Raw genomic sequence first — 27,254 nt, 5'->3', positions numbered from 1 at the left:
AAATGCAAAGCTGCGCTAGCAATTTCCCTTCTCCTCATCCCAGGCTGGGTTATTTCAGTCTTGTTCTATTACAGAGGACCAGCCACAACCGCGCGCACTCTCTTTCAAACATACACAATCTCTCACTTAAAGACACATTTAGTTTTTAGCAAAATGGCATCTCAGCGTGCGATTGAGACCGGCATCCCAAACCCCACATTTGAGCAGCCCAAACGTTTGGAGCCCCTCCGCTTCATCACTTTCTGAGTGGATAGAGGAGGCCCGAAGAAGATGCTACCTACCAGCCTCTCTCAGGGGCGCAGGAGAGGGTGGTAGAGAGATGCTTGTTGCCCCTGGAAACTGCAAGTACCCCCAGGTGCACGCCCCGTTAATGGGGAGGCGGTGGCAATAGCAACGATAGTTGCATCAGCGCTAACTGCTGCTGCTGCTGCATGTTCTGCTGGAGGCTGCCGGGAGGGTACAGTAATGACTGTAGGGAGCGCACAGCTGCTGCGGCGGCAGGTTCCCTGGATCAGGAAATTAGGACAGGCACCGGGGATTGGAGGCGAGGGCGGTGCGCGAGCCAACCAGCGGCCGCCCCGGGCCCCCGTGAGCCCCAGGCGAACGCGCGGAGCAGCCGGGCCCCTAGAGCAGTTCGGGTGGCGGCGGCGGCAGCCACGACCACGACCACGGTCACTCACGCACGCTCACACTCGCACACTCCCCGCGCGGGCACCCGGCTGCCCGGCGCGTGTAAGAGGAGCGCGTCGAGGGAAAGGAGGGCTGAAGCCGCCGCGCTCTCGCCCGCCCGCCGCGCCTCCCGTTGACCACTCCCCCTCCTGCCCCCTCCCCGCTCCTCACCCCGCTCTCCAGCCGCCGCCGGTGTGGGTGCTCCGCTACCGGCTCCTCTCTGTTCTGCCCTCTCTTCTGCTCTCGGCTCCCCACCCCCTCTCCCTTCCCTCCTCTCCCCTTGCCTCCCCTCCTCTGCAGCGCCTGCATTATTTTCTGCCCGCAGGCTCGGCTTGCATTGCTGCTGCAGCCCGGGGAGGTGGGTGGGTGGGTGGGTTGGTTGGTGGGGAGGAGATTGTGCAAGTTGTAGGGGAGGGGGTGCCCTCTTCTTCCCCGCTCCCTTCCCCCCCTAACTCCTTCCCCCTCCTTCTCCCCCTTTCCCCTCCCCGCCCCCACCTTCTTCCTCCTTTCGGAAGGGCTGGTAACTTGTTGTGCGGAGCGAACGGCGGCGGCGGCGGCGGCGGCGGCACCATCCAGGCGGGCACCATGGGCACGTCCGCGCTCTGGGCGCTCTGGCTGCTGCTCGCGCTGTGCTGGGCGCCCCGGGAGAGCGGCGCCACCGGAACCGGTGAGTGAGGACGCGCCCCTCCGCCGGCGGGCGGGACCCAGCCGGGGCACCGGGAGACCCCGAGGCGCAGGTCTCCGTTTGCCTACCCGCCTCCTAGGAGGCGCCTCTCGGTTCTCCTCGCCTTCTCTCCCTCCCCGCCGTGGTGGCGCCTCTGAGCTGTCAGCGCCGAGGCTAAAGGGAGCCGGGCTTGGGGAATAGTGGGGTTTGGGGTGTCCTGACGCCTCGCCTGAACTAGTCTTCGATCCCTCACACCGCCTCCCCCAAAGCCGCTGCTTTGCCTCGTTTCTCGCCCTCTTGACAGGGGCTGAGGTATGTAGGCTTCTGAGCATTGAACAATGGTTCTGCCTCCTCTGCCAGGCGGAGTGTTAGGAAGGAGGTAGAGGGCCAAGACGTGTGCAGCAGCCTCGGGCGCACCCCTCGGACCTCAGGGACTGTGGGAGCGGACGGTGGGAGAAGGTGAGCGCCTCCGGGGACGCGGAGCGCCAGGTGCCGGCCGGGGTTCAGAGTTTTCCGGCGGCCGTGAGCTGGCGCACGTTCGGTGGGCGGCAGCCGGGAGGCTCCGCGGAGCCGAGGGCAGTGCGCAGCCTGCGCACCCAGACTGCGACTCCCCCGGCGCGGGGCCGCCTCTCCGGCGTGCGGGGTAGGGGAGGAGCGGGGCTTTACGCAGGACTCTCCTCTGGGTGTTTCTCCTCTCCCTTTTCCACGCCTCGGGCGGCATTTGGAAACCTCTCGGGTCTCTCGTGTAGCTGAACGCGGAGGGGGAGTGGAAGGAAGACTTAATCAGGTTAGTTTGCTGATCCTCCTTCCCGGTGACGTTTCCTCGAGAGGAATTGAGTCCTAGGCTAGTGACTGTAATTAGCCTTCATTCTAAACAATAGATCAAAGGAGCAGCGCGAGAGCGAGTGTGTGGCCCTGTCTTGTTGGGAAGGGCGGTGGTGACTACTGTCGGGTCCCTAGAGTCTGCCGCAGGGGCTTGGGGGCCCTGCCTGGTCTTCAGCCACGTTCCCACTTGGGGCCTCATAACTTTCCTGGACAAGCGACAGGAAGCCTTTCTAAGAGGACTCAGTCAGAATCCTAGCGCGTCCCCGAAGTGGTCTTCAGATGTGACGCCAAGGGGCTTGCTTGCCAGCTGCAGGGAATTGGGACTGAAAGCCGCCCAGGCCCTTAACACCCATTCCAGAGTCCCTAGCTCCCGTCGCCAGGTGGCTTAAGGGGCCCTGCCTGCCTGCAGTCACGTGCTCCTGAAGTGAGAGCGAACTTTAAAGTATGTGGTCAAGGAGACTGTCGGGCAATGCCTGGGGTTTTTACGTCTCCGAATGCCCCTGCCCTTTGGTTGCCACTGTCCGGAGCGTGTGAACTGGGACTGGCCTTTCTGCCCTCTGCGATTGGTTAGCGGTGCGATCACGTTTAGGTTGGTCACATGGTTCCGCGGACTCTTAAGTGAGCAGCATGGGAAGTGTTATTTTCAATGGAAAGTAGGAGACTCCACAGGCTCTTATGGGCTGTTCTCTCAAATGCCTTCCCCTGCCTGGACTCTTTGAAGAGGACGAATGTGTAGTGAACATGGAATCTGATGTGTAACAAGCCTGAGAGCCTAGAGAAGCTCTGCTTACAAGAGTTTCCAAACGCTAGCATTAATCATTAATAGATGAGTAATACTAACTTATTAAACGATTTCTCAGTATAGTGCCATGACTTGCATTATGCCTTTTGTAACATTTCAAAACACTAAGGTATACCAGAAGGAGGGACAATTATCCAGGAAGGTGAGAGAAAAGTTTCGTTTTTGCTGCATGTCCCTTCCACTAGAGGTTAACTTTACCTTATAGAATGCTAGGAATGCACCTAAACTACTGACATGAGTTAGTCAAAGCCAGATGTTCACCTTGTATTAGGCAGGTGAGGATCCTTTTCACTTTGTCACGTGTGAAATATTTGACATGCCATGAACAATGGAAAAACAAATTCTTCAAAGGAGAGGAAGCAGATTCTTCCAGAACTGGAGGAAATTTGGGCTGAGGCAGGTATTGACCCTAAACCAACCCCAACTGGCATCTGTCTTAAGTTCAAAGTCTCAGGGCATGTGGGCTGACTTTCTACCCTGGAGCTTCTACACATACCCCTTCTGTCCACTGGCACATGGTGCTGTTCCACAATACTCCTGGACAAGACAGGTGAGCACTGAGACTCTGGCAAGGAACTTAAGGCTAACGAGAAGTTGGTATACCTGATTGCACAATTCCTGGGGGTTCTAGGACATTTTCCTCCAGCCTAAGTAGTCAAGATTAAGATCTGTGGTATGATATATTCTTTAAGGCCAGAGTCTAAAAGAACCAAGGTTTTTTGAGAGCTATTCATATATGGCTAGCAACTAGCCTAAGAGTAGAAAGAAAATTCCCTCATTGTGAGAAGTGGGTTGGTGGTACTGGTGGTAGTAATAGACCTGGAGGTAGGAAACTGGTTGGCACGGAAAGTAAACTTGGCTCATCCAGATAGCACCAATGAAGGTATGACAATGATAGTAACCCTTATCAAAGACTGATCACTCATGTGAGCAGGGACTGCGTAAAGGAAGGTCACCAGCCAAGCCCTCCTTGGCAGTAACAGCTTCATGAAATCTAGTGTAGCTTTGTTCCCTGAATCACCCTCTTGCCCACTTTATGTGGCATTTACCTATAGTGCCTGTCCTGTGTCATTTTGATTGTTTGCTTTTATGGCCTGAGTCCCCAGATACTTAAAGCATGTATAAAGGTCAAGTAGAGCTGCCAAATATTAAGACTTTAGTACAATAGACTGCTATTTAACACTAAACATTGCTAGCAAAGGTGACAGTCTCCATGCTCAAAAGAAGTGAAGACCTGATCCAAGTGTCTCTACCTGTCATAAAACTGAATAACCATAAACTTGACTTGAGTAGTTTCATTACAGTTTTGGAAGAGGAAAAAAGTTGTTACAAGCCCCTTCTGCTCCAGGAGGGGTATCAAACCGATAAGACTTAACAAGAACTCCTAGAGTAGAACATGACCATAAGATCAAGGGAACAGATAGTACCCAGCCGTATGGCTTCGGGTTTTGATCCCAAACCTTGAAGACTTAGCACACAGCATAGAAATACAGCTAATTCATTTTAAATATCTAGCCCATATTCTATTTCTCACAGAATGTAAATTTGTTCTTTTCGGTGCAGGGAAAAGTGTTTAAGACAAGGCAGTTGCCTACATGACTTAAAGTAATGATTGCATTCACTTTGGATACTGACTTTCATTTGGAAAACCACCTTCACATACTAGCCTATAAGAAATTAAATGTATTAAAGGGCTTGATGAGGTCTATAATGATGTTCATTGTAAATGTACCTGCCTTAGGGAGCTCCTTGTGGTGGCTAATACAACTGCCCTCTACATGGTTTGTTGATAAATTCAAAATTGCTTAGTTTGGTCCCTACTAATTTAATCTCAAAAGAATACTTGGACAACAGAGTGATAGACTACTTTCAAGGCAAACAGTCCAAAAATACTGTCTGCTGAGGTTATGGGCGAGATATACTTGTTAAGTAGAAGTAAGTAGTCCAGGGACAATTTTTTCTGCCACCTAAAGAGTTTTGGGCTAGAAAATCTGAGGACTGATAGTTTTTCTGAAGAGTTGGGGCAGAGTCTAACCTAGCTATAGGAGAATCTGGCTTTTAAGTAAAAATCATCTCAATTTTACTGTCTGCATTTTTCAAACTAAATCAGTGTCTCTTTGCTAAGTTCTTCTATTGGCTTGCAACAAAAACTCTAAACACTGTTAATACCACTTAGTTAAGTACACTAACTGCACTGCAGGAACCAAATGAGATGGCAGGTGATAACACAGGTTAAGTGTCCTTTATCTGAAATACTTGAAACCAGAAGGGTTCCACAGAGTTTAGATTTTTTCAGATTTTGGGACATTCACACATACATAATAAGGTATCTTGGGGATGGGACCCAAGTCTAAACATGAAATTCGTTTATATTTCACATACACCTTATACACATAGCCTGAAGGTAATTTTATAAACTATTCTTAATGATTTTATACAAGAAACAAAGTTTTGACTGCAACTTGTCACGTGATGTCAGGTGTGGAATTTCCACACTTACGGCATCATGTCAGCACTCAAAGTTTTGGATTTTGGAGCATCTCAGATTGCGGATTAGGGATGCTCAACCTGGACCATAAATTTAGCATACTTTTCCCCTTGAGTGAAGTCTCCTAGGAAAGCTTGGGCCCAATAGTTATTTTGAGTCTCTAAGCAAGAGAATGCCTGCTAGGTCCTGTGAGAGTAAGTGTGGAGATTCTGTTAGAAATGTTTCAATGCTTGCTTAGAGATCCTTTGCCTACTTTGTAGTTTAGAGATGCTGGAAACTATAAGATGGAGCCTCTGGCTAGAGCAGCTGATTTTGCCAACTTGGGGGCCATCTGGGTAGCCTTTATGTATGTAGACGAGGTGGTGGGGATGGGGGGCTTGCAATTTGCCAACCAAGGGACATAACAAAGCCTCGGCGATAGACAGCATTTGTGAGTTACATCACATGTTAGAACTTAATAGTTCTCCCACATGCTGTGAGTAAACAGGCTTTCTATTTTATAGACTGCCTCTAATCTTTCATTTTCTTAAGAAAGACTTCCCCAGATCTGAGGTATTAACTGATCTATATGTTCACTAAGTAGGTTGCAGATTGATATTGGTCATCTTTGTGCATCTTCTTGAAACCACTTAATGTACATCTACTGAGTACCTACCATATGGCACCAGGCATGGGGACAGAGTGACCACAGCACTGGCTCCTTCCTTTGTGGCACTTAGTCTAGTAGGGGAATCAAAGCAGGAAACAGCCAAAGACCGCTTGGAATAGAAGCTCTGAAGAGGAGTGAGCAGATCCAGTGTTTAAGACTTAATCGTAAAAGAGGCAGATAGCAGCTGAAGATTGCTGGAATTTCCATATGCTATCTGGGTGCTAGCTTATGAAGTTTCCCTAAAATTACCAAGAACTTAGACTTTAATTTCAAAAAGCCAGAAATAATTCTATATCTGCCAATAATCCTACAAAAGTGATATGATTAAAGCAACAATGGATTACTGCCAGTATTACCAAAGAGCATTAAAACATGTCAGAAGTAAAATCTGGGTCTGATATATCAAACTCAACTTTACCAGTTAGCCGCTGCTAACCTTCTCAGGTGTTGGAACCTCCCTTTTCACATGGAAATGAAGCCAACACACCCAAAGGGACACACTCATTCTGACAGACAAGTGTGTGAAAATGCACTGTTTTTAAATGATAAATTGCAACAAAGAGGCCGGGCGCGGTGGCTCAAACCTATAATCCCAGTGCTTTGGGAGGCCGAGGCGGGCAGATCACGAGGTCAGGAGTTCGAGACCAGCCTGGCCAACATAGTGAAAGCCCATCTCTACTAAAAATACAAAAAAATTAGCTGGGTGTGGTGGTGCGAGCCTGTAATCCCAGCTACTCAGGAGGCTGAGGCAGGAGAATCACTTGAACCCGGGTGGCAGAGGTTTCAGTGAGCCGAGACAGCGCCACTGCACTCCAGCCTGGGCTACAGTGCGAGACTCCATCTCAAAAAAAAAAAAAAAAAATTGCTACAAAGATGAGGTGAAGGTACCCTCATAGGCCTAGGGAACAGGGACCTTTATAACCTAGAGTCTTTCAAAGTATTCTAGCTAGTAAAACAACCAGTCACACTTGGTTTCAAGTTCTGAAAAAGCTGGGGGAAATGTTTTTGACAAAAGTTTTTAGTTCAGACCAGCTTTATTAGTAAACTAATAAATCAACTCATGCACCCAAGACTACCAACTAGTGCCTAGAGAATATAGGATGTCAGGCACCAGGTCCTGAGTTACAAATGTAAACTGCAAGCCATGCCTTAGGGGATCTCTGTGTCTAAAGGTGAAAAATGGTAGCTGAACTCATCTCCTTGGGTGATGGCTCTGTGACAGGGACTATTATGAGAAAGCAGCCAGACCATACCTAGTTTTTCCAAAAAAGGCATTGAGGCCTCATTCAAGACATACAATCTGAGCCCACTTCTGGTGAATGGGTGGACAAGGGCAACATGAACAAACTGAGACAAAGCAGCCATGAGGAAGGGCAAAGCCATGGGGAAGTGAGTGGGTCCCCTTTGAGCTCTTAGCTCAGCCCGTATAGCAGATGGTGGGTGGTGACCAATAGGGAAAAGTCTGAGGAAATTAGTAGGGAACTTAATCCTAGAGATAGTGGTAAGCCGAGAAATGATCCCATTCTTGGCTATTCTAGGTTGCTTGAATCACTAGGTTGCTTGATATGGGTAGAGAATGTGGAGCCTGGAGGCAAAGGAACAAGAGATTTAAATTTAGATCAGGTGAGAGGAGGGCTGGGACATAGCCAGGGCTTGATGGCCAAATGTCAGGGAAGAATTTGGGCTCATTTCTGGAGTACTGATTTAGAGTAACTAATGGGGCCAATCAAAGATAGACTACACAGGGAGAGAAGGATGGATTTTAGAAGAACCTCTGCCTAGTAAGACACCCAAATAAATTTTTTCTGCAAAATAGTTTTGAGGGCTTTACTCACATGTTACTATCATGTGTATTGTAAACGAGGCATTTATCTCCTGTGTCCCTCCTGTGATGAACATTAGGCCTTATGAGGTTGTTATTGGTATATGTTACAACCCTGAAAATGAAAGAGCCACTTAACATTATGGCTAGAAGCTGTAGCTTCTTAACCTTAGTGCAGTGGTTCTCAAAGTGTGGACCGAAATTGGCAACATTAATTCAATGTTAATTGAGTTCATGTGTCAACATTGACTCATTAGAAATGCAAACTTAGGCCCTGTTCTAGACCTGCTGAATCAGAATCCAGGCTGGGGCCCAGCATTCTGTGTTTTAACAAGTCTTCCTGGGGATTCTGATGCACACGGGAGCTTGAGAACGACTGACTTAGTTTACCACTCACAGAAGCTAACGATTTTCAAGGTATATCCGATGGAGGGCCTTTCCTCTGACTTGAACCCTAGACAAGAAAACCAAAAGCTGTAATCCTTTTAGAAGACTTGCTGAGGAATTCTAGAAACATTTTTAAAAACTTAGAATGAGGAAGGAAAGCAGGCCTCCATCTCAACAACAAGGCTAAATCTAAATTGATGCTTAGTAACACAGTATCTAGAGCCAGTGCCTGGGTTCAACTCCTAGCTCTGCCCAGGGCAATCTGGGACAAGTGACTGTACTTTCCTTCTCTAGCAGGTTTCCTGATCTGTAAAAGAGGAATAATAGGGCCAACTATGCAGGATTAAGAATTTTAAAAGCTAAGAGATGTGAAGTCTTAGAGCAATGTTTGACCAACAACAAAAACGATTCGATTATATCCATGATTCTTAAGATCAATTTGATGTAAATGGAAAAACTGACAATGGAACTGTAAAATTCACTTATATCCATGACTCAGAAGAATTAGCCTACATATTCACCACTTTTTAGTGGCCCCCGAACTAGTTTTTTTGTTGCTGTTTGTTTGTTTGTTTTTGAGATGGAGTTTCACTCTTGTTGCCCAGGCTGGAGTGCAATGGCACTATCTCGGCTCACTGCAACCTCTACCTCCCAGGTTCAAACAATTCTCCTGCATCAGCCTCCCAAGTAGCTGGGATTACAGGTGTGTGTAATGCCTGGCTAATTTTTGTATTTTTAGCAGAGACGGGGTTTCACCATGTTGACCAGGCTGGTCTTGAACTCCTGACCTCAGGTCATCTGCCCGCCTCAGCCTCCCAAAGTGCTGGGATTACAGGCATGGGCCACCGTGCCTGGCCCGAACTGGTTCTTACAATGTTTCAGAGGCTGACTTTAAGGCCAGAACACAACCTTTGTGCTTGACAGCTCAGAACATTTCCCTTAACACCTGTTGTGGTACTTTGCCTCTTACAAACCCTTCTCCCCTTAGGAAAACTTTTTTGCTGACTCAGAAATTTGCTTGTCCTGAAAGGAGTTTTAGCTTACAAATAGAAACACTGTCATTAAAGTGGCAAGCAGTAGAAGTGAACTAGACTAAAAATAAATGCCCTTGGTGGCCCCAGAAGTGCCAAAACAAATGGACGGAAGGAATTCCACCAAATAACAGTCATATGCTCAAGCAATGAGTAAGGGCATGAGAGATGTAAATGCTTGGCCCTGGTGGCCCCAGCAGTGTGGCAGCATGAGCCTCTGTGCAGGTTGAAGTACGCTCTGAGCCTGGTACCCAGAGACACTTTCTCTATATTCTGGGCATGCATCTTGGAGTGCTCCTGCCAGGGTGCTGCTCGGAGCCCCATAGGGAGATTTGTAGTCCATTTGGAAGGCTTGGTATTTACTCGAAGGCCTATGCAGTTTTTTACTGAAGCTTATGTATTAGTCCTCCATGTCAACCGCTACAGGGAAAATTAGACAATGGCGGCTGACTTCTATATGCATTAAAAACCCTGAGTTTCCCTCTAGGACATTGGTCTAGACAAGGAATTTATGAAAAAGACCTCAAAAGCTTAGGCCGCAAAAACAAAATAGACAAATGGGACTTAATTAAACTAAAAAGCTTCTGCACAGCAAAAGAAATAATCAACAAAGTGAAGAACAACCTGCCGAATGGGAGAAAATATTTGCAAACTATTATCTGACAGGAGACTAATATCCAGAATATACAAACTCAAACAATGGGGAAAAAATAATCCCATTAAAAAGTGGAGAAAGGACATGAATAGACATTTCTCAAAAGAGGACATAAAAATAACCAACAGATACATGAAAAAATCATTACCATTACTAATCATTAGAGAAATGCAAACCAAAACCAAAATGACATATCATCTTATACCAGTCAGAATGGCTATTAGTAAAAAGACAAAATACAACAGATGTTGCTGAGGATATGGAGAAAAGGGAAGTCTTATACACTGCTGGTGAGAATGTAAACTAATACAGCCACTAAGGAAAACAATATGCAGATTTCCCAAAAAACTAAAACTGGAATTAACATTTGATCCAGCAGTCCCCCTACTGGGTATCTACCCAAAGGAAAAATCAGTATATCCAAGGGATACCTGCACTGGCATGTTTATTGCAGCACTATTCACAATAACAAAGATACAGAATCAACCTAAATGCCCATCAATAATGAAAGGGTAAAGAAAATATGGCACATATACACGATGGAATACTATTCATCCATGAAAATGAATGAAATCATGCCATTTGCAGCAGCATGGGGATGGAATTGGAGGTCATTATGCTAAGGGAAATAAGCCAGGCACAGCAAGACAAATGTCTTATGTTCTCAATCGTATGTGGAAGCTTAAATATTTCATTCCATGGAGGTAGATGGTAGAAAGATGACAGAGACTCAAAAGTGGGGGGAAAGGGAGGGCAGATGAAAGGAAGTGGGTTAAAGAATACAAACATACAGTAAGGTAGAAGAAATAACGTCAATGACTGTAGTTAACAAAAATGTACTCGCGTGATAGACACCCTAAATCCTTGGATTTCATCAGTATAGATTCATTACATACATGTGACAAAATTTTACATATACCCCATAAATTTATACAAACACCACCAAGAAGAACCCTGTTTTTCTTGGAGCCAGTGAACTGCCAATGTGTCTGTGTAGCAAAGTTAACTATTTAGAGAAGCAAGGCTCCCAGGAAAATAGGTCCTTGAAGTTAGTGTGCATAGTCTATAGTCTGATTCCATCTATATAAGTGACAGTAAAAGTGAGAATTTTTTGACGCTCCAGGAATTCATTCATTACAAATTTAAATAGGCACATAAGTGAGTAGGTACAAGTGACTTCCAACCCCCTCACCCAAAGGAGCAGAGATATTCTAAGGATTAGAGCTGGAAGAAAACCTAGACAATTTCTTAATAGAACCCTTTTCAAATTCTTACACCAAAATCCAATATTCAAAAGAAAGTCTTGGTAGAGGCAGAGGTGGAACACACAGGGCCTCTGCTACTGTGGCCTTTCCCTCCACTTCAACCACCCCTCTAGCCTGCGGCATTCTTGTGAAACCTCATGGCTTTGAGGAACCCACTAACAATTGCATTTTGCCCCATCTTCTCACCTGTCTGAGCAGAAGTGCCTAGCACTTCTACTTCCAACGTATTTTTTGAGGTGTCATCGGCTTTAGTTCAGCCCTAAGAATTAAAAGAATCTCGAGTGTAGATGATTTCAAGCTCAACTTGTTCCCTTTATGAAAGTATAATACTGAATTTGAGACGTTAACTTTCATGGATGGAAATAGACTGCAGGTCCACAATCCTATAATCCCAAAGCTTTGGAAACCAAAAGCCTCTTAACTCATTTGGTGCTTTCAATTCTCCTAGAGCTCTGCACAGCAGCAGTCCCAGCTGAGCACCAGAGGTGGATAGGTAGAACCTTTTAAAAACTTGAACAGAAACTTAACAGTGTTCCAGTCAGGTGGCTAAGGGCTGGGCATTCGATTTAGTGTCTGAGCTCTCCCTCTCTGTGGGAAGCAGAGAATTAAACAGAACTAGGGAGCACTTTCTGCCCAGTAGCAGTCCCTCAAAACGAAGTGCTTAGGAAACTAGGAAACGAAGAGGCATAGCCATAAAGCTTAAGGTCTTTATTTGCCTGTCTTTAAAGAGTCCTTTATAAAGCCAGCTTGTCTTCCCACCCCCACCCCAATGTCATTCTTTTAAACAGGCAGGGACATTTTAGTAGCACACTGTACTCCTAATGCCTATTGCTACTTCTTATTGGAGAGAGAGAGAGAGAGAGTGTGTGTATGTGTGTGTGTGTGTGTGTGGTTGAGAGAGAGAGGGTAAAACACAGCTTTATGATGATCAGGCAGAAGCTTGAGTAAAGTGGAAATATCTCGGATAAGAGAAGCTAGAAATTAAACTCCTTTTTGGCTTTGGATATTTTCTTAGTAGAAAATGCTGATGCCTGTCCTGAGTCTCCTCAATATAGACTCTTAGAGCAGAGCTGCTAGGATTTTAATAGAATTTATTACTGTTGATAGCTTGTATATTACAACTAAATTCAGAGACCCTCTTTAAGGCAATAGTAGAGTAAATATCAGCCTTGGGATACTGTATGCCCATATTTAATCCCAGGCCACTCTGAGTGCCTAGGAAATCTGTAGCTTCAAACTCATTCTTAAGGATGTTGTCTTCCAGGTACCTTAACCCTGAGGTGGGAAACTATCAATTGACATTGACCTTTAAGTTCCTATTCAAATCTGATTACAAGGTTTCCATTTTAACTATGTAGATATCAATGTCAATGTTGTTGTCTCATTTTGACTTAATAACCTTTGGTAACTAAAACCTTTAAAAAAAATCAGAGGCTTTCAGTCTTTACTGTATCTTAACTCCAACCTGACTATTCTTTCCAAGTATATTTATACCTATGTTCTCAGACTACAAATCATTCTTTTTCTGATTACTCAAGGTAGAGTCTTACCACTTTCACAGTCCCCAAAGGTAGTAAGGTTATATAGAACTGCAAGACATGTACCCTCAGCATTGAGAATATTGCAAACATATTAAGAATCCAGTGGCAATGAGGGGAGAGGGGAGAGGCACCAGGTACCTCAGATTTGGTTTAGCAGTATAAAACAACACAGGTGATGCTTCCTGACAACAATCTCTACCCTCCTCTAGTTCCCCTTCTAAATCCCTAGTATATTACAACCAATAAAACATGTGAAGAATGAAAAAGTATTATGAAATGAAGGCAGGAAACCATTCTGCTTTGTAGCTGGGTCCTAGCTTAATTAGACTCATGGGAGCAGAGTGATAGATGCAGTTTTAAAAGCAACATATTTAATATCCAAGGAAGTAACCACACCCATATGGTCACCTTGATTTGGGCCAAATTTTAATCTCCCTGGGAAGAGCCACAAAGCACAAAATGCTCCCAGACAGCAGGGAGTAGCTGACACTAGGGAGACCAACTAGGGTATTGTGCACATAACACAAGAGTTCCAGTCTGTGCTTGTCTCTGTAATATCAGTTCTTATGCCAGCATGCCACAGCTGCAAATGCTGAAAGGTGGCAGGAAATCGGAAGGCCTTCTGCTTGGACACCCTCCCTAAGTAATCTGCGTGAACTATATGATTCCACTGTTTTTCTCAAATATTTGCAGCATATTTGCTTTAAGGGCCACATCTGTGCCTTTTATCTTGAAGCAATCACATCCGCCAGAAGGACAGAACCGCTAATGATAGGAAGCACCTGAACATTAGCTGGCCTGTGCCGGGCAAAACACCAACTGTCCCACTTAGAAGTCTTAGTTCACACCATTGTGTGAATTAAATATCCATACATTAAGCATAGAAAAACAGATTCAGAGAAATAGAGTCTACATCTTCAGCTCCACCTCACTTTCCTTTCCTCTCGTCTTTAAATGACAAATGATCTTCCTTTCCCTCTTAACTATACTTTCTTCTTGCTTTTATCTTGGAGCTGTTTTTTAAACCTGTGTTTTTCCAATTAGACCTCAGTTTCTAAGAGGAGGAATCATGTATTAAATCTCTATTTCTACCGTATTCTTGCTGCTCCTTCTAAATCTTCTTCACTGTGCTTGTAATAGAAACATCATTAATGGATAATAGTATGGATGTGGACAAGAAATGCCATTAAAGGATTAGGACTTGGCTGATTATAGCCACACACATAGTTTCAACAAATGAGAGAGATGAGTCCACAGGCAGAGATGATGCCCCTTGTGGTCTCTGGGCAATCTGGATTCCTTCTATTTTCGTCTGGCTCCATTTGCCCGAGATCACTGTTCCAGCCACCATGCCCAATGTTCAGGTACCAGAAATGAACAGATGGAAAGAAAATGGATCCTCTATCTTCTTAAGGACATTTACCAAAGTTGTATATACCATTTTAGTTTACATTCCATTAGTCAGAATGTAGTCCCTTGGCTGCACCTCACTGAGAAAGAGGCTTGAAAATCTAGTATTTAGTCTTAGCATGTACCCAGCTAAGAATGCAATTACTGTCAGTCACTGGCTGAAGATCCATCCTACTCTGGCCCTTAGGATGTCATAGCCTGCCGAGTCTGCAGTATCCTTCTGAGAAGGTCCCCATCCATGGGTATTAGGTATCTTGAATCTATAACTAATCCTTGCTTTACTGAATGTTCCCTTCTTATTCTAGGGAGAAAAGCCAAATGTGAACCCTCCCAATTCCAGTGCACAAATGGTCGCTGTATTACGCTGTTGTGGAAATGTGATGGAGATGAAGACTGTGTTGACGGCAGTGATGAAAAGAACTGTGGTAAGTAAAGAGTTTGATGACTTATGCATTTTGTTAAAATATGATATTATCTTAATCTGCAAATGTATTGAGATTCTGAAAATAAAATCCACATCTAATAATTGCTTTGAAAGAATCTATACTTCTCTGTGTAAAGGAATAAAATTGAATGTTTGAAATGGGGTTATCAACTTGAGAATGGAATGATAAGGTGATGTTCCATTTAAATGACAGGACCTAATTTATCTTAGATCAGACAAACATGTGGAATAGGAATCTGGGAGAAGGGAGAAGAGGACCAGAAATAGAGACAAACAGAAGATTGCTTAGAAGGGACTTTTTTCCCCTTTTAATTTTCAAATGGCTCTGATCCTAGAAAAGAAGGCAAGCCATGGACATGAGAAAATCCCCTAAAGTTTCAGGGGGTTAATTAACCCCTGACATAGAAACTACAAGCCAGCACAGATCAAAGATCAGATAAGGATTCTTTTTTAATTCTCTGCCTACAATAGTTGCTAATTCTAAAGCATTAGCAGGGCGGAAGACATTCTCTCCCCAAGAGAATGGGGATACAGTGTCACATCCATCAATCAGCATCTATTAAAAGATCATTGTGAGAAATGCCTATGTATGCAATCTATACAACCTCATGTCAAGCCAAAATAGCTGAGAACTGCATGGCAAGATTACATTTAGATACCATGAATACATGCTGAAATTTGCTCTAGGATCCCTTTGTTCAGGGTTGTAAACATTCTGAAACAATATTCTATGTGAATATTGGTGCTAACATTGTCATTTATCTTTTAAAAGATGTTATATAAAGATGTTCACTATACAAGGTAGAAATACAGAAGAAAAGTAGAGACTGAATGTAGGTTTCATCAACTGCCATCTTGTTATGCCTTTACCTGCTTCTTCATGCATCATTACTAAAATGCTATAAAGTATGCATCATGGCAGACCTTGTTCTACACCTGATCTCTCAGAGCAGTATCACAGGTGTTTTCATGCCAATGTGTAAAGCAGATCAGTAGCTCCTCTAGAAGCATAAGAAAGTCCATTCTACCATCTCAGGGAAGAAACTTACATCCAGTCTCAGGACCAAGAATAGTTCTTCTGTGCAACACTTTCTCATCATTTGCATTTTAACACTAAGATTTTAATCTATTCCACAAGACATTGAGTTTCATGCTATTTCTGGGTTACCTAGGTAATTTAGTTCTCTTACTAAATATCTCCCTAGAGAGTCCTCACTCTTGTCAACTATTTTCCTGTTGTAAGTTGCAATTTTTTTTCCTCTCTTCTAAACGATATATTTGGCAAAACCCATTGCTTGTTCCTAAAAAGTAATTATTCTCTTTATATTGCACAAGTCTTCTTTTACCATGTGACTCAGTAGGAACTAACCTGGGTCAACTTGGGATTTTTCTAAAATAGTCTTGTATAAGTACTCTCTACTAGCCACATGGTAGGAGAGTTTGGCAAAGAAAAAGAGGTAGATGTATATCTAATCAAGATCATTTGAGGCGGAAAAATTATATCCTTAGCCAAAATTTGTCTCTACTTCCTGTGTGTGACAGTAGAGAAAGAAAGTAGAAATATTACAATCAGGGAAGGTCTGAGTGCTTACTTTCTCTATGGAAGAGGAAAGCTATAGAATTACTTAAAACTTCCAAAGCTGCCTACTATTTTTAGTCTAATCTCTTAATATGGAACTTGGTTACAATATTTAGCATAGTTCTTTATTTCCAGTATGTCAATGGGCATAGTCAACTTAACCTTAGATTCTATTAGCCATGTGCTTCTGTTGGTCCCATTAACTCATTCTTTTATAATGTTAGGCTGAGCTAATTAATCAGCAACCTAAGTACTCTAAATATGTAACTGCTAATTCTCTTCCTCTGTAGCACATCTAAATTCCTATTTGTCTCTCAAGGCCCAGTTCACATATCCTTTCTTTACCCTCCCAGTCTATGCTCCAAATGAAGAGAGATAACCATACGGCAATTTGTCTGTCTCTGTTTATCTTTTGCTCAAACACTGTGGTATACAGCCAATCTTTCACATCCTCCTTAAGTTTTCTAAGACTTAAAATCATGGGGGGCCAGGTGTGGTGGCTCATGCCTATAATCCCAGCACTTTGGGCGGCCGAGGCAGGCGAATCACGAGGTCAGGAGATCGAGACCACCCTGGCTAACACAGTGAAACCCTGTCTCTACTAAAAATACAAAAAAATTTAGCCGGGCATGGTGGCAGGCGCCTGTAGTCCCAGCTACTCGGGAGGCTGAGGCAGGAGAATGGCGTGAACCCGGGAGGCGGAGCTTGCAGTGAGCCAAGACCGCGCCACTGCACTCCAGCCTGGGTGACAGAGTGAGACTCCATCTCAAAAATAAATAAAAATAAATAAAAAATCAATCAATCAGTCAATCATGGGGTCTCTTTACAGCCATTCCGCTACTCCCTCTTTTGTAGCTTCCAAAGAATATCACAGGTTGAATTATAGCAACTAACCCTGCAGACCCTCTGACTTCTTCCTCCATGCTCAGGAGAACATAGACCTTGAATAGCACTTAATTCATTAACATTAGTGTTTGAGTTTTTCAGTGATTTTAGAAACAGGCATGAATCTAAAGCTAGCATGGCCAGTCTTGTGTCCTTGGCTGTGTAATTCAAGGAGACAATCCTTTATAGATCATCATAATTTGTCAACCCATCTTGAGTTCTAGAAATTAACTGTAATCACTGTCTCTCTCCATTACAATATCTTACTCTCAACCAGATGGTCCAAGGGCAAACTCTAAGCTCTGAGAGTTCTACCTGCTTTAAACCAGTGATTTGAGAAACAGTCCCTTTCAAATGTTCATCAAATTGTGAATTTTTCACTTATTTACCTTCACAGAATATATGTTATAGAGGAATGTTTTAAAATAGAAATTGGGTAGAAGGTATAAGCATATAGGCAAGAAAGAATATAATCTAAGAAAGATAAGCTTAGGGTATCCTGTGTGGCTACTTTATATCAAGATTCATCCTGCTCCGTGATTCCTTCATGGGTAGGATAATCAAGCTGCCCGATTTGCTTAGGACAGTCCTGGTTTATGCTTATCTTCCAGATATAATTAAAAGTGTCCCCTTTCTGCTGAGACTGTCCCAGTTTGGACAAAAAATTGCATGGTAACCCTAAGTATAGGGGAAAGACCTGCCCCAGGAAGAATTAGCAACAGAATCAATTCCTCTCCTTAGGCTATTTTAACATTAGCAGTCAGTTATGGATGTTAGCACTGACAGCTTCAATGACTTTTAGCTGGTTGATGTTAGCCTACCCCTTGGCTAGAAAGGCTAAAATCTTCTCTCCCTTGAATTCTAAATACAACATCTCTTGTTACACTGATTGAGTTTTCTCCCCTTTCTACCTGATGAGTTTCTTTGCCCCTGTAGACCAGTATGGGTGACAATATTCAGTACTGGGGTTTGGCCTTCATTCTCCACACTAAACACATGTGTTGTTAAGGGATGCCCCTTGAACAGTATATTAGTCAGCTCAGACTGCTCTCACAAAAATACCATAAATGGGTGGCTGAAACAACAGAAATTTATTTCTCATAGTTGTGGAGGCTGAGAAGAGATCTGCCAGTAGATCTGATATCAGGTGAGGGCTGTCTTCCTGGTTTGCAGATGACCATCTTCTCACTGTATCCTTACATAGTAGATAACAAAGAGAGAGAGAGTAAGTGCTCTGGTTTCTTTTTATGAGGGTGCTCATCCCATTCATGGGGGCTCCACCCTTATGACTTAATTACCTCCCAGAGGCCCTACCTCCTAATAACATCATGTTAGGGGTTAGGATTTCAACACGTGAATTTTGGGTGGAGACAAACATTCAGTCCCCAGCAAGCAGTTCTACTATGATCCAGTCAGAAGATAGAATGTTTAGCTGTTAAATGAAGTACTTGAATAACTTGGAAGAAATGCATGTAGAAAATGAAAGTGTTACTTAATCTCAACATTATAAAACAGGCAGGAAGTTAAATGTAAGGTATCTCCGAGTTGTAAGATAATGGGCAACCTCTGTCTGACTTTGACTTCAGTTTCCTCCAAGTCAAATGACCATCTTCCTCCTCTGAAAAAAAATAATAATTTTTCTGAAGTTTCCCCTGGATATTGGCAGTTGAGTTCCCATTGACTCAGCTTTTTTTAGAGCAAAACATGCCAAAATGCAGTATGAGCCCTCATGTGAAGCTAGGGCTGTGGGTAAATGACTTCAACTTTAACCCTTCAAATAAACGTTTGTAGTAAAGAAGACGTGTGCTGAATCTGACTTCGTGTGCAACAATGGCCAGTGTGTTCCCAGCCGATGGAAGTGTGATGGAGATCCTGACTGTGAAGATGGTTCAGATGAAAGCCCAGAACAGTGCCGTGAGTGTAACTTGCTTTGGCCGTGAACTTTCCCAAGTTGTTCGGTGTCTAACATTTCTAAGTATTGCTTAATCTCCTACTTGGTATTCATTTTTCTTTGCCTGCCTTAAAGTTTAGGTCAGTTGACTCCAAGGGCAGTCAAATCATTACCAGTTTATCAGCCTCCTTTAAAGAATGTTCTCCCTGGTCCAACAAGACTGACATTCTCTTGGGTAGCTTCACTGTTGAATACTTAAAACTGAAGTCAGCAGATTCAATCAAGAACTCCTTGACTAGGTGCATAGATTTCAAATGTTTGATTATAATAACTGAGCAGATGGTACTCTGGTCCTGGAAGCTAAGTCAAGAAGTGAGGGTTCCCTGTGGGCCAAGCAAAAGCTTTTAGAAGCACAGCTTATCATACTATTAAAAAGCTATTACTGAAGAGATAAGGTATCTAGTAATTGGGTGATATAGTGACTTCTGACACACACGTAACCTAAAGTTACTAAAATGGAGATCTTACACCTTGTTCTTAAATAAGAGAAACTTCATAGGTATGCAAGTATATACCTGTGTCCTTAGGAAAAAGTCTATGAGACCATAAAGAATGATGGTTTGGGATCATATAAATTGAGATCACATGAATGTCAAGGCAAAGAAAGTCTTAGAGTTTGAGTCAGTAGAGGCCTGCACTGGTAGAAGCACTAAAAAAGGACTAACATGAACACAATTTAGGTCTAAAATGTGATTATGAAAGAAAATCAAATAGAAAGGAAGATAAGGGTGTTACTTTCAATTTTCTAGATAAGAAGTGAGGGGAGTAATATTGGTCAAGGCAAGTGAGTTCAAGGCCTGTGAGCTAAAGACAGGTTGTGTAAAGATTCAGCCTCAACTTTTAGTGGAGAATGACCTGGTCAAGTCAAGCATTAGGGCATGCTGCTACTTTGCAAGATGTCAATCTAAAGGACGTTGTGAAGGAGGCCTGTAAAGGAATCTAGGCAATAGAAGATTTTGTAGGTGTTTGACCATCTGACTTTTCATGTATTTGAGATTAGATGACAATATTTGGGTGTGCCCACTTGATATCCAACAGATAAACAGTGGTCTAGGAGCAGGCCAGCCAATAAACTTCACCACGCCAAGTAAAACAAAAGCCAGAACTGAGCACGCCATGGGACCCTGAAGGAGTGACGTGGTCAAAGCTGTCACGTACACTGCCAGGTAGCATAGGTTGGCACAGCTTCTAAGGAATGGAGCTGATGAAAGAGCTCCCCAGGCTTCAGCCAGTTAGTAGAATTTCACCAGTGTGCCAGGCTACTGAGTCACAGGTATTAGTGCTTCCAGGCAGCACAGGAGCAGCAGCTTTGCATTGATCAGTTCTGAGGCTCTTTTGAGACTGTATATCATCAACAGATATGAGAACATGCCGCATAAATGAAATCAGCTGTGGCGCCCATTCTACTCAGTGTATCCCAGTGTCCTGGAGATGTGATGGTGAAAATGATTGTGACAGTGGAGAAGATGAAGAAAACTGTGGTAAGAAGATCAGTGTTGAGTGACGTAACCCAAAGACCCTTTTCCTAAAGGAAGGGTGGGCAGGGGAAACTAACCTAAGCCTGAAGACGCACTGACATTGACTCACTTTTCAGTGACTTCACTATCTGCTCAATTACTTGTCCTTCATAACTGCCCTAAAACCCTAAAAGACATTCATATGGCAATTGACCATTGCTTGGTGTTTCTTTTAGGCAAATAGAAATAAGAAGGTAAGTCATTCAAGGCACTTATATATAGAAGTAGCTCAGGGAAGCAGCAATTGTGTGGGCTTTTGTTTTGACAGTAATTCATGTGTCTTTTGCACTTTGGCACAATAAAATTAGAAGGTGAGTAGGGTTGGCAAACACAGTCATAGGTCTAAATTTGATTGGGTTATCGGAATAAATTATTTGAGTATTATACAAGCATTTCTTTGCCCATGAACTAGATTCTGGCATAACTTTCCCAGAAAAAAAAAAAAAAAAGACACAGAAGCATGAATTAACATCTTGCCTCAGATACCCAAAGAAAAGTCTACCCAACTGGTGATACCTTTGTCTCCTGTTGCAGTTCCTGTCTCTGAAAGCTAACTCTGCTTCCTATTCTTTCATGTTTCTGGTCTTGGAAAATCTTTAATAAAATGCTGCATGTTGAAGGTGAGGTCCTGGGAAAATCACTAGGTTGAACAAACAGTGCTTTGAATGTTCTTTCAAGCTACTGCCCTTTTTATAGGGCCTCTAAAACCTACAGCTCCCAAGTCTGACAAGCATGGGCCTCCTGATATGGTAGTAGTCAAGGGAGCTCAGGGCACTTACAGTTGAAACACCAGTCTTGTGTGTAGAAGTCGCCTCCTGAGGTCAGTACCACTGCACCTAGTCCAATGAGTTTTAGTGTTCAATCCTAGAATTGGGTTTTCTGTATTGGTAAGCCCTGGTGCTGCCAAGTGTTTCCCTTATAAATCTAGACTTTGCTTCCCAAGAGAGTCGTGGTCTCTATTCTAATTGCTACCAAATTGTGACCTTGAAACATTTGGCAGGAATTTAAGTCAAAGTACCAATTGGCTAGTAGGACTAGCTTATCATTGTTAGCATACCTGATTGTTAAATGGTGATTATAGCCCTGGCAGTGACTTTTTCAAAATGGAAAGTGTTTAAGACTTGTTATTCCTGATCCTTATTTAAAGGACCAAAAAGAGGAACCATGTATGGTGGTATGTGGTTCACCTGTTTTGGTGACAAAGTCTTAATGCTTGTTGTGAGTATTACATTGCATGATATTCTCAACTCGTGATAAGATCTGACAAGCAGTATGTTGATTCAAGGACAACTCAATCTCTGCCTTCCAAATTGAAATCCCTTGTTACAGTTTGTTATTTATGATGGCCACTTTTAGAGTCAATTGTGGTTCTCATCTCAAATTAATTTCCAGTCTTCAACTATTTTCTTGGTTCTTTATTTCTGTTCTTCTTATTTATTGTGTGCCTTTATTTTTTGTACAATGAGACTGTACAAAAGTTCTTGATTTAACTCCATTGTAGCCTTTAAGTTGGGCTAGTAAGTTAGGATTAATGAATAAAGATCAATGTATTAGATTTTGGGACAAGAATCTTGAAAGGACCAATCTTGATGCATTTTCAATGGGGCATCCTCTCTCTTAATAGGCAATATAACATGTAGTCCCAATGAGTTCACCTGCTCCAGTGGCCGCTGCATCTCCAGGAACTTTGTATGCAATGGCCAGGATGACTGCAGCGATGGCAGTGATGAGCTGGACTGTGCCCCGCCAACCTGTGGCGCCCATGAGTTCCAGTGCAGCACCTCCTCCTGCATCCCCATCAGCTGGGTATGCGACGATGATGCAGACTGCTCCGACCAATCTGATGAGTCCCTGGAGCAGTGTGGCCGTCAGCCAGTTATACACACCAAGTGTCCGGCCAGCGAAATCCAGTGCAGCTCTGGCGAGTGCATCCATAAGAAGTGGCGATGTGATGGGGACCCTGACTGCAAGGACGGCAGTGATGAGGTCAACTGTCGTAAGTAGCTTTCTAGCATGGCATGTTCAGTTCTCTTCCCTGTATCAACTGGGACAATTTGCTGGCTTCATTCCATGGTGTTTCCTCCCTTTGTAGCCTCTCGAACTTGCCGACCTGACCAATTTGAATGTGAGGATGGCAGCTGCATCCACGGCAGCAGGCAGTGTAATGGTATCCGAGACTGTGTCGATGGTTCCGATGAAGTCAACTGCAAAAATGGTAAGGGTTTCTTCTTGTTGGTTAAGCAATGGATTGCTCTGACCAGACCCACTCATGGAATCTCTCTTCTTTGTTTCTCTTTGTAGTCAATCAGTGCTTGGGCCCTGGAAAATTCAAGTGCAGAAGTGGAGAATGCATAGATATCAGCAAAGTATGTAACCAGGAGCAGGACTGCAGGGACTGGAGTGATGAGCCCCTGAAAGAGTGTCGTAAGTGTACTTGTTGTTCAAGTACAGATCCTGGAAGTTTGATACAATCCAGTATGGCTAACACTGTGTGGACCCCCCGTGATGGCTAGTTAAACTTTTGAATGTACTGAAGTTCAGTTGTAGACTTCAGAGTGAAACTTTATGACTTAAAAGCCCAGGTAGGACAAACTAGTTTATAGTTTTTGTTTTTGTTGTTTTTTGTTTTTTTTTTTTTTTTTTTTTGAGATGGAGTTCCACTCTTGTTGCCCAGGCTGGAGTGCAATGATGCAATCTCGGCTCACTGCAACCTCTGCCTCCCGGGTTCAAGCAGTTCTCCTGCCTCAGCCTCCTGAGTAGCTGGGACTATAGGCACCCACCACCGCGCCCGGATAATTTTTTTTTTTTTTTTTGTATTTTTAGTAGAGACAGGGTTTCACCATGTTGGCCAGGCTGGTCTCGAACTCCTGACCTCGTGATCCACCCGCCTCGGCCTTCCAAAGTGCTGGGATTACAGGCATGAGCCACCGCGCCCGGCCCAAACTGGTTTATAGTTTAACCTCCTTAAAGATAACTGATCATCAATAGAGAAACTTGACTAAATGCTTGACCAACTGGTAACTTGCCAAGGAGTTAGATAATCCACCCTGAAATATATACCTATAAAATAAATGATTAGGTCTTAGACAAATCATGGGTTTGACCAGGCCAACTAGATAAGTTATCACAAATAGCCTGGGTTTTAAATGTGAAAGACAGATATTAATTGAAAGTAAGTTGTCAAGTGACTGCTACATTTTTATTCCAGATATAAACGAATGCTTGGTAAATAATGGTGGATGTTCCCATATCTGCAAAGACCTAGTTATAGGCTACGAGTGTGACTGTGCAGCTGGGTTTGAACTGATAGACAGGAAAACCTGTGGAGGTGAGTCTAAGAAGAAAACCTGGACCCTGCAGGTGATGGGAAAGGATAGTATGTACCTAGTAAGGTATAGGAGCAGCAAGACTAATTCTGATTTCCCTCCTAGATATTGATGAATGCCAAAATCCAGGAATCTGCAGTCAAATTTGTATCAACTTAAAAGGCGGTTACAAGTGTGAATGTAGTCGTGGCTATCAAATGGATCTTGCTACTGGCGTGTGCAAGGCAGTAGGTAAATGAACTTGGACTGGTATGGCTATTGTACCTTTATGAGTAAGTGCCTCTAAAAGGTACAGCCAGTGACTACAATAGTCAAACTAAACATGAAATTGTACTTGAGAACAATGCTGCTAACCTCATAATACAGCAGTATAGGTCAAATAGCAGATCTCTCCCCTAGATACCTACCTTGATCATTCCTTTTGCATATGATACCATGAATACCTACCAGGTTTGCATGCTCTATTTCCAAAACTTGAGTGCAACTCAAATAAGTGACTTATTCATCACCCACCCTGTTGTCTAAGGCTGTAACCCCAGGGCTGCCTTCCTAAACTGTAGGAAGCACTTGCAGGTCCCAGGGGCAGGAACTCCAGAACAGATACTACTGAGGTATTCCACAATACCTTTATTTTCTAAGTGCTCCTCTGCTGGGAGGAGGTGGTTTAGAAAGACCTTGCCTTCTTAAAGCAAAACTAAGTAACCCTGACTTCCATCTTGCAGGCAAAGAGCCAAGTCTGATCTTCACTAATCGAAGAGACATCAGGAAGATCGGCTTAGAGAGGAAAGAATATATCCAACTAGTTGAACAGCTAAGAAACACTGTGGCTCTCGATGCTGACATTGCTGCTCAGAAACTATTCTGGGCTGATCTAAGCCAAAAGGCTATCTTCAGGTAACTTTCAGTTCCTTTTGTGGTGTCTTGACATAAGTCATTGTCACTTGGGAAGTGATCTGTGGGATAGTTTGGAGGAGTTTCTTTTGTGTCTAGCCCCATCTAGCATCGAATTACCTGGGGACATTAAATCTAATGCTAATTCTTTATTAAACTGTTATCACTTCCTAATTAGAAACTAACAATTGTCTATGAAGTAAAAGATGACATCTTTCATATTTTTTTATATTTTCTCCCTTTTCTCTACAGTTAATTGAGAACTGTTCATTGTTGCTACAAATAGAAATGGTAGTACAGCCTTTTCTTAATGGGAACTATAGAAACTCAGATGATGGATACTGAAACAAATAGCTTCACTTAGAAATTTGTTGTTCTTGTATATAGAATACATACCAGCAACTAGATAATCTACAGCATTATTAATTTAGGATCAGTAAGCAGCATGGTTAAATAATTTGAGTGGTGAACTGTGGTGTTAACTAGATTTCTTTCTGAACAAAGTCATTGACCATTTTGTAAGCAAAAAGTCCATTCTCCAAGCTCTAATTGTGTCAAACTCTTAAATTTCTTGTGACCTATTCTGTTTCAGTGCCTCAATTGATGACAAGGTTGGTAGACATGTTAAAATGATCGACAATGTCTATAATCCTGCAGCCATTGCTGTTGATTGGGTGTACAAGACCATCTACTGGACTGATGCGGCTTCTAAGACTATTTCAGTAGCTACCCTAGATGGAACCAAGAGGAAGTTCCTGTTTAACTCTGACTTGCGAGAGCCTGCCTCCATAGCTGTGGACCCACTGTCTGGGTTTGTAGTCTGTTTTCCATCACATAGCCTTTGGAATGGTATCTGTGTAGGTCAGGAGCTTTCTCATACCTGAATTAGTACTAAAATCTCAAGGTTTATGAGCCTTCTACAACAAAGAATTAGAATTCTAATTCAAGGTATCAGTTTTTCCCCAGTTCAGTGACCCTGGGATGTCCTTATCTATATGACAGGTCCTCCTGTCTGACTCTCGTATGACTGATTGCTGGTTGACATTAATGAATTAACATTCCTGATCTGATGTGTGTACCAAAAGCTGTATCTGAACCCTTTTGTCCACCCAGTTTCTACGCAAGTGATTTTTTAATTTTTGACTGAATGCTTTGCTGGGCTAGCTCTGGATGATCAAACCTAAATGACAGCCTGAATTGTGAGGATTTGGGTAACCACATTGCATCTAAGTGTGCAAGTTGTCTGAAAGTCCAGCAGAAATAAACAGACCTTTCTAGAAACATTTCACTAAGGGGGTTCTGTAAATTGCCACTAAGTAACATAGAAGAGCAGCTTAGGAAGTTGACTAAGGCTGTAGTCATCACAACTGGCCCCCATGCAGCCTCATTAGAATCAGTCAGCCAACCCCTGCTATGAAATTTGAAGGATGTTTGTCTTTCACTCCTCTGAAAGAACTGACCTTTTAAAGAGGAAACATAACCTTGTGACTTTGGGCCGAAATTTAAATGTCAGACAGACATAGATTATTATAGTTAATAATGAGCTTGTAGATTCTTAATATTCAGTTTTATTTACCTAGAACATAATTTAGACCCTTAAGTGTTACTGTTTGTCACTAGAGAATGCCTTGAGTTTTCTGCTCAAATTTTAAATTTTTGTTTCAAGCTACAACTTTATTCCTTCTAAACCACTGAGGCTTATTTCTCATTTAATTTTTCACAGCTTTGTTTACTGGTCAGACTGGGGTGAACCAGCTAAAATAGAAAAAGCAGGAATGAATGGATTCGATAGACGTCCACTGGTGACAGCGGATATCCAGTGGCCTAACGGAATTACACTTGGTATGTATGTGCTTCCGTGTCGACCACCCACTCAGCTATCTTCATAGTGTTTCCATTTATCTCCATGGTGAATTCTGGACTAGCAGATGACTCTACTGCTTCCGCCTAAATTCTAGCAGGAATTTTCAATGGGAGTAACTGAACAACACAAGTAAAATGGTGGATTAACAAATTACACATTCCATAATTACTGGCCTGTTGTCCAGCTGGGCCTAATATGTGACACAAATTCAGTGAATGTTGGGTCTTGGGTGCACTCATACTAAATATTCTGGGCATGAGTGCCTTAGCATTTCCTGAATTGCAGGATTTTAACAGTTTTCTTCTGGGTTTTTGGAGGAGAACAACAAAATGGTAGCCTCTTTTAATATTTTCTGTAATGTGAGTAATATTTCTTAAGTCATTTACTTTGAGAATCTCAGGTACCCTGTTAGTCCCCAAAAATGAATGTGGATACAGGCTCTGCATGCTGCTTTGCAAGGTTTGTCTGACCCCTGTTAAGAAACCCTGCTGGGGAAAGAACCATGAAAGTAGATTATTAATTCATTAGATATTTTAAATGGAAGCCAGAGTAGTAGTGGCTTGTCATGTAATGACAATTCTTTTCCTA

At 43.1% G+C, this 27,254-nt stretch overlaps 1 protein-coding gene across 4 annotated transcripts in view; it reads left to right on the top strand.

Moving 5' to 3' along the window:
- The first annotated feature begins 408 nt into the window (after positions 1-408).
- The window catches only part of VLDLR (very low density lipoprotein receptor), a 33,151-nt gene continuing 6,305 nt past the window's right edge, over positions 409-27,254 (top strand). For 2 of the 4 annotated variants that reach the window (XM_004047751.5, XM_004047752.5), the window contains exons 1-12: positions 409-1,336; positions 14,514-14,633; positions 18,909-19,031; positions 20,427-20,549; positions 22,210-22,581; positions 22,678-22,800; positions 22,887-23,009; positions 23,794-23,913; positions 24,017-24,142; positions 24,634-24,805; positions 25,395-25,613; positions 26,526-26,644. In XM_004047751.5, the coding sequence (XP_004047799.4) occupies positions 466-1,336; positions 14,514-14,633; positions 18,909-19,031; positions 20,427-20,549; positions 22,210-22,581; positions 22,678-22,800; positions 22,887-23,009; positions 23,794-23,913; positions 24,017-24,142; positions 24,634-24,805; positions 25,395-25,613; positions 26,526-26,644 (2,611 nt within the window). In that variant the 5' untranslated portion in view covers positions 409-465. The remainder of the gene's footprint in view (positions 1,337-14,513; positions 14,634-18,908; positions 19,032-20,426; positions 20,550-22,209; positions 22,582-22,677; positions 22,801-22,886; positions 23,010-23,793; positions 23,914-24,016; positions 24,143-24,633; positions 24,806-25,394; positions 25,614-26,525; positions 26,645-27,254) is intronic. The other 2 variants (XM_019034129.4, XM_019034128.4) reach the window with 2 other exon arrangements.

This window comes from Gorilla gorilla, chromosome 13, assembly GCF_029281585.2.
Source record: "Gorilla gorilla gorilla isolate KB3781 chromosome 13, NHGRI_mGorGor1-v2.1_pri, whole genome shotgun sequence".
In the NCBI taxonomy this organism is placed as follows: Eukaryota; Metazoa; Chordata; class Mammalia; order Primates; family Hominidae; genus Gorilla; species Gorilla gorilla.
Note: the sequence above shows the minus strand (reverse complement) of the source record. Positions and strands in the feature narration are given on the sequence as shown.